This window comes from Mercenaria mercenaria, chromosome 3 (genome assembly GCF_021730395.1).
Source record: "Mercenaria mercenaria strain notata chromosome 3, MADL_Memer_1, whole genome shotgun sequence".
NCBI classification, from domain to species: domain Eukaryota; kingdom Metazoa; phylum Mollusca; class Bivalvia; order Venerida; family Veneridae; genus Mercenaria; species Mercenaria mercenaria.
Genome location: NC_069363.1, coordinates 51,544,940 through 51,550,467, shown reverse-complemented (window position 1 = coordinate 51,550,467; position 5,528 = coordinate 51,544,940). Strand labels below are relative to the sequence as shown.

At 36.4% G+C, this 5,528-nt stretch overlaps 1 protein-coding gene across 1 annotated transcript; it reads left to right on the top strand.

The window, feature by feature from the left end:
* The first annotated feature begins 941 nt into the window (after positions 1 to 941).
* LOC128556039 (uncharacterized) lies at positions 942 to 2,425 on the top strand. Its single transcript, XM_053539939.1, has 2 exons — positions 942 to 1,378; positions 1,569 to 2,425. The coding sequence occupies exons 1-2, from the start codon at positions 1,078 to 1,080 to the stop codon at positions 2,021 to 2,023; spliced, it is 756 nt and encodes a 251-aa protein (XP_053395914.1). The 5' UTR covers positions 942 to 1,077; the 3' UTR covers positions 2,024 to 2,425.
* Positions 2,426 to 5,528: the final 3,103 nt, after the last annotated feature.

The window sequence follows — 5,528 nt, the reverse complement described above, 5'->3', positions numbered from 1 at the left end:
TTTGAAGATTTTAGGAAATAAAACTGCATAAAGCGCTACGTGTCACATTACTGACAGGTTTTCTGGTTGCATTCATAGCAAGTTTTTGGACATTCTAATTGTACCATCCCTAGTTCTGGATTTCAAAAACTATTTAGATTAGTACTTAGATTCAAAATTTATACATGTATAAACACAACTTACCATTAGTCAAAACTGCTACTTTTCTAAAACATAATTGAGCCGGACCATGAGAATACCAACATAGTGCGTTTGCGATCAGCATGGATCCAGACCAGCTTGCGCATCCGCGCAGTCTTGTCAGGATTCATGCTGTTCACTGACGGTTTCTGTAATTGTAATAGGCCTTGAAAGCGAACAGTCTGGATCCATGCTGGTCGCAAACGACTATGTTGGTTTTCTCATGGTGCGGCCCATGTTATATATGTTATATTCAACGTAAGTTTTGTTTTTCCTTTCTATATTAAAACTCTGGCTTCCCTTCACCAAACGATTTCACTTTGTGTCTCGTAAGAAAATTCATCATCGTTCATCTCTAATTTTTAGTCATCATTCATAACAATTATCATCATTAATTCAACATCCTTATTTTATCATCATAATTCATCATCATAATTCAAAATCATTCATTTATACTCATTCATACATTGTCATCATTTATCCATCATTACCATTTATCATCATTTGTTCATCATAATTAAACAACTATTATCACCATCGTCAATAACTGTGTGTTATGACAAAATTATTCGCTCGTTGTCGTAAAGATTAGCTAAAATACATCAGTATAATTTCTGTAACTCATAGCCATGTAGTCAAACTGTCTTGAATGGCCCTCGTACAAACTATTGAAGACAAACTCTAAATATATCACGTCACCAGAGGCTCAGATTTTATCAGTTTAGTTTTAGTTGATGTGTCGGCATAAACATGAATGATAAGGTACTCATTACTTTAATTTCTCTCTTCATTTATTTAGCGAATTGTGAAAAAACAAACATAGATCATTATGTAAATGAAGTAGAAGATGAGCTTCCCGGTGCTGTGAGGAAATATGTGTCGCGTATAATTTCAGACATGGCAGAGAGATATGACCTACGTGTCAAAATATTGGAAAAGACTGTCATAGAACTGCAGCAGACAACAATCGCTCACAAAAGGCAAATAAAAGAACTAAAAACAGATAATCGAGTCAAAACTAACATTATTTCAGAATTAGAAAAAAGAATTGAAAATTTAGAAACTAAAGCTGACACTTTAAGGTCGGACAATGAAACAAATGATATTGAAGATTCAGAGAAAGACATAACAAAACATCAGTTGATGGATGAACATAGACTGAAAAACACAATGCCGAAGCAAGGAAGAATAAAACGTGGTAAGAAAACAACTTTCGAATTTAAATATTTAATTATTTGTTAAAAAGTGAAAGAAAATGTTTATTGAATGAAGTATCATAAAAGAGATGTACATTTGCATAGGTCTCAAATTCCCACCACTGGAACTCGTGTAGCTTCCTTCACACTCGCCTCATCCAGGAAAGTCATTTTTCATTTGTAATTTTGCAGGGTTCCAGAGTCATATGCGCAGAACAAATGTAGAAACACGGGTGGCTTTCTTCGCATCTATGTCATCGCACTCGCCCCATCTAGGAATAAACCAAGACATTGTATTCGACCACGCGATAACTAACATTGGAAATGCTTATAACGAACGCCACGGCACATTCATAGCTCCAGTGGCAGGGACCTATGTGTTCAGCGTCACTCTAACTCACTATAAAAGCGGCTCTCTGTCTGGTGATGCGAACGGAAAAGTTGTAGTCAATGGCATAACAATTGCATTATTATACATGACTGAACAGCAGTCTTCTCAGATGATTATTGTGGACCTAAAGGGCGGAGACGACGTGTCGGTGGAAAACAGAGATCTTGATGACGGGTATATGGTTCGGCCTACAGCACATTCAGTGGGTTTCTGTTGTATGAAGATGAAAATGTTGGTTCAATTGTTGGTTAGATAAAAATGAAATATATATTCTGTATTAATCTGACGCTGCTAATTCGTGCTAAGCCATATACATTTATAATATCATTGTATTTTAGTTACTAGTAATCAGTATTCAGGAAAACGTAACACTTCAACGGCTTTGTTGTCTTATGAGAAATCTGTTCAGTTATAAATTGGCTTCATAATATTTGTCCCAAAACTGTTATCAGGAAAGATAATATTTATCATGTTTATTCTGCAGACTGTCAACCTGCCTGTTTTTGAGAGCTGTTCTATCAGAAATGCTGCTCAGATAAAGGAAACACTGTATCAAACCAACTTTATAGTTTGTATAGTAACGGCCACTTAACCCTAAGCCTGATAAATTTCTAATACGGACTGGTCGATCATTCAATTTGGGCAGGACTACATATTATTCAATGGGGTGTTCACTGAAAATTTACTGAACAGTGCAGACTGATCTTGGGCTGCACTGGTCACAAAGGCAGAATCACTTGCCGCCATCAGGCTAAATGTTGAAATTTCTGACTTCGTAAAAGAAGTTACAACCAAGAATTATGGTATAATGTATAAAATGTATTCCCGCCTGAATAATACAATTACCATCAAATTACGTATCTTAAACATGCTATCAGTGCGACGTCATCTGTATGTACATGCATACCTGAAATTTGATTGAACAAAATAAACTTTACTGGGAATGCCTCTGGATTTATATCCTTAATTAGTTTTAGATTATGAAATGCACACGAAACTATATATTTAATTGTAATTATGATAAAATGTGCAACAGGTATTTAATAATGTGAATCCACCATAACTGGTGTAGAATAAATACATTTGACATGAAAAGCATCTATGTTTTACATTGCAAAAGATTCTTCTTCCTCTTCGTTCGCGATTACACTGTTAGACCAGTAGCCTCGATAAAGCTCGTGGTTTTCCGCAGATCCTCAATGCCTCCATACTGTTTCTGGTGGATTAAAGTATATATCGGCCAAGTCGCAGCTCACTCCTGGTCATGCCTTTTACATCTCTGAAGTATATGCGCCGTAGTTTGATCTTCCTCACCACATGGACAAGTTGGTGATGGTACCAGTCTGTATTTCTTGTACATGTGAATATTGCGCTTGTTATGCCTTGAGATGGCCTTCATGAGTGCTTCAGTCTCTGCCTTGTAACTGCTGCAGTGTTTTCCTGTGGCTGCATGTAGTGTTTCTCTCTTGCCAGGTGGGTATTGAATGAAAACTCCTGCTCCTCCATCTTTGATGGCGTATGTGGCTGATCCATCTGTATAGACATGAGTCCATGTTTCCGGAGAATAGTCTTCAATGAATGAAGCATAGCGAAGATGATGTGCAATATATTGACGATTGTAATTTAAGATAAGAACAAAACGTTTTAAACTTAAATCTGATATTGACATGACTTCTGTGCAGTGTTTGAAAAGAAGAAATGCATTGCAAAGTGAACTAGTAGCTATAAATCAGTATCACAGAACATGAAAATAAATGTATGTTAACATTGCTCAAGTCTTTACACCTTTCTTACACATGGAACAGATTTTGTAAAACTGAAAGCCTTCGACTAAAATGTGAGAATCTTTAAGAAAAATGTCAAAGGCCAGCTTTATAGCAGTCAAAAACATTTTAATAGAAAAATACAACAATGTGAATGATCTTATTGGTTAGATCTGCAGACAAAATTCTGTCAGACCTTAATTATAACCAACAGAAATTTTTAGAAGATTGTATGTAAAGTAGGTATTTCTGATTCAGTGAAAATATCTGTCGCAATGGAGATAGCTGAAAGTGACACATATTTATAACACCGCCACTGCAAATGTAAACTTATATGATAGTATACAAGTATTTTAGGAAGCTATAAGACAAAATACTAATAAATGTATAGTAGAAGTGGGATTACGTACACGCTTTCGTATAATCAGGATGTTGCCAGCAATAGTTTGTTTACGTTCATTTTCGCCCTAGTTTTACGTAACGGAAGATGTTAGATCCTTGATGAGAACTGAATGTTTGGTTTAAGATCAAGAAACGATGACCGTCAAGAAATCAAATCTTTCTGATCTAAAGAAAAAAATTCTTTTGCAATGTCTGTTAAGGTAACCCTGAGACATCGCAATATTCTGTCACAGGACGTGAGAAAACATGTATGGCATTTCATGCAATGCAAGTTTAAGCACTGCGGTCTACAATATTGTCTGATTTTGAGAGGTGCATACCAAATCTTGCACTCGTTTCGTTACGCTGTTACGTTGTGCAAGGTCGGGATTATAGGGATAATATTACAGGCGCGTTCCGACTTCGACGTCATGTTGCAACGTCATTATGACGGGTAAAAATGTGTTGAATCGTTTTCAGATAGATTTTCTGATGTCATTGTAGAAGAAAAAACAGTACAACTTATATTAAGAAAATATGGTAAATGAAAATACCAATATAAACATGAACAGCAGAAATATGGGTAAATAAACGGCAGATGTGTGTCTTCTAGCCATAATTGACACACCTAGTTTCAGAAAGCCCTTACTTAGTATTATGCATTTGTACGCCATAACTATTTAAGCATCGAGAAGATGGCACTGACATCGAAGATCGAAAATCGAAATTAAATTTCTAGCCAGCTTTAAATTTCGAGCCAGCTCGAAGATCGAAATTCAACATTGAATATCAATTTCGTGCTAGCTTTTAACTTCTAGCAAGCTCGAAGATCGAAATTCAACACAGAATTTCGAGCTGAAATTGAATTTCGAGCCAGCTCGAAGATCGAAATTCAGATTTTCTAAAACTTGAATATCGAGCTGGGGTTGAATTTCGAGCCAGCTCGAAGATCGAAATTCAGATTTAAAGTTGAATTTCGAGCTCGGGTTGAATTTCGAGCCAGCTCGAAGATCGAAATTCAGATTTTCTAAAACTTGAATATCGAGCTGGGGTTGAACTTCGAGCCAGCACGAAGATCGAAATTCAAATTTAAAGAAAAAGTTGAATTTCGAGCTAGGGTTGAATTTCGAGCCAGCTCGAAGATCGAAATTCAGATTTTGAAAAAGTTGAATTTCGAGCTGGGGTTGAATTTCGAGCCAGCTCGAAGATCGAAATTCAAATTATCAAAAAGTTGAATTTCGAGCTGAGGTTGAATTTCGAGCCAGATCGAAGATCGAAATTCAGATTCTGAAAAAGTTGAATTTCGAGCTGGGGTTGAATTTCGAGCCAGCTCGAAGATCGAAATTCAGATTTTGAAAAAGTTGAATTTCGAGCTGGGGTTGAATTTCGAGCCAGCTCGAAGATCGAAATTCAGATTTTGAAAAAGTTGAATTTCGAGCTGGGGTTGAATTTCGAGCCAGCTCGAAGATCGAAATTCAGATTTTGAAAAAGTTGAATTTCGAGCTGAGGTTGAAATTCGAGCCAGCTCGAAGATCGAAATTCAGATTTTTAAAAAGTTGAATTTCGAGCTGGGGTGGAATTTCGAGCCAGCTCGAAGATCGAAATTCAGATTTTGAA

What these genes read in the sequence shown, in the direction of transcription:
- LOC128556039 (XM_053539939.1), top strand. Translation starts at nt 1,078, where the DNA reads ATGGCAGAGAGATATGACCTACGTGTCAAAATATTGGAAAAGACTGTC. An exon ending in GCAAGGAAGAATAAAACGTG is followed by an intron (nt 1,379 to 1,568) that starts GTAAGAAAACAA and finishes GTAATTTTGCAG; the next exon opens with GGTTCCAGAGTCATATGCGC.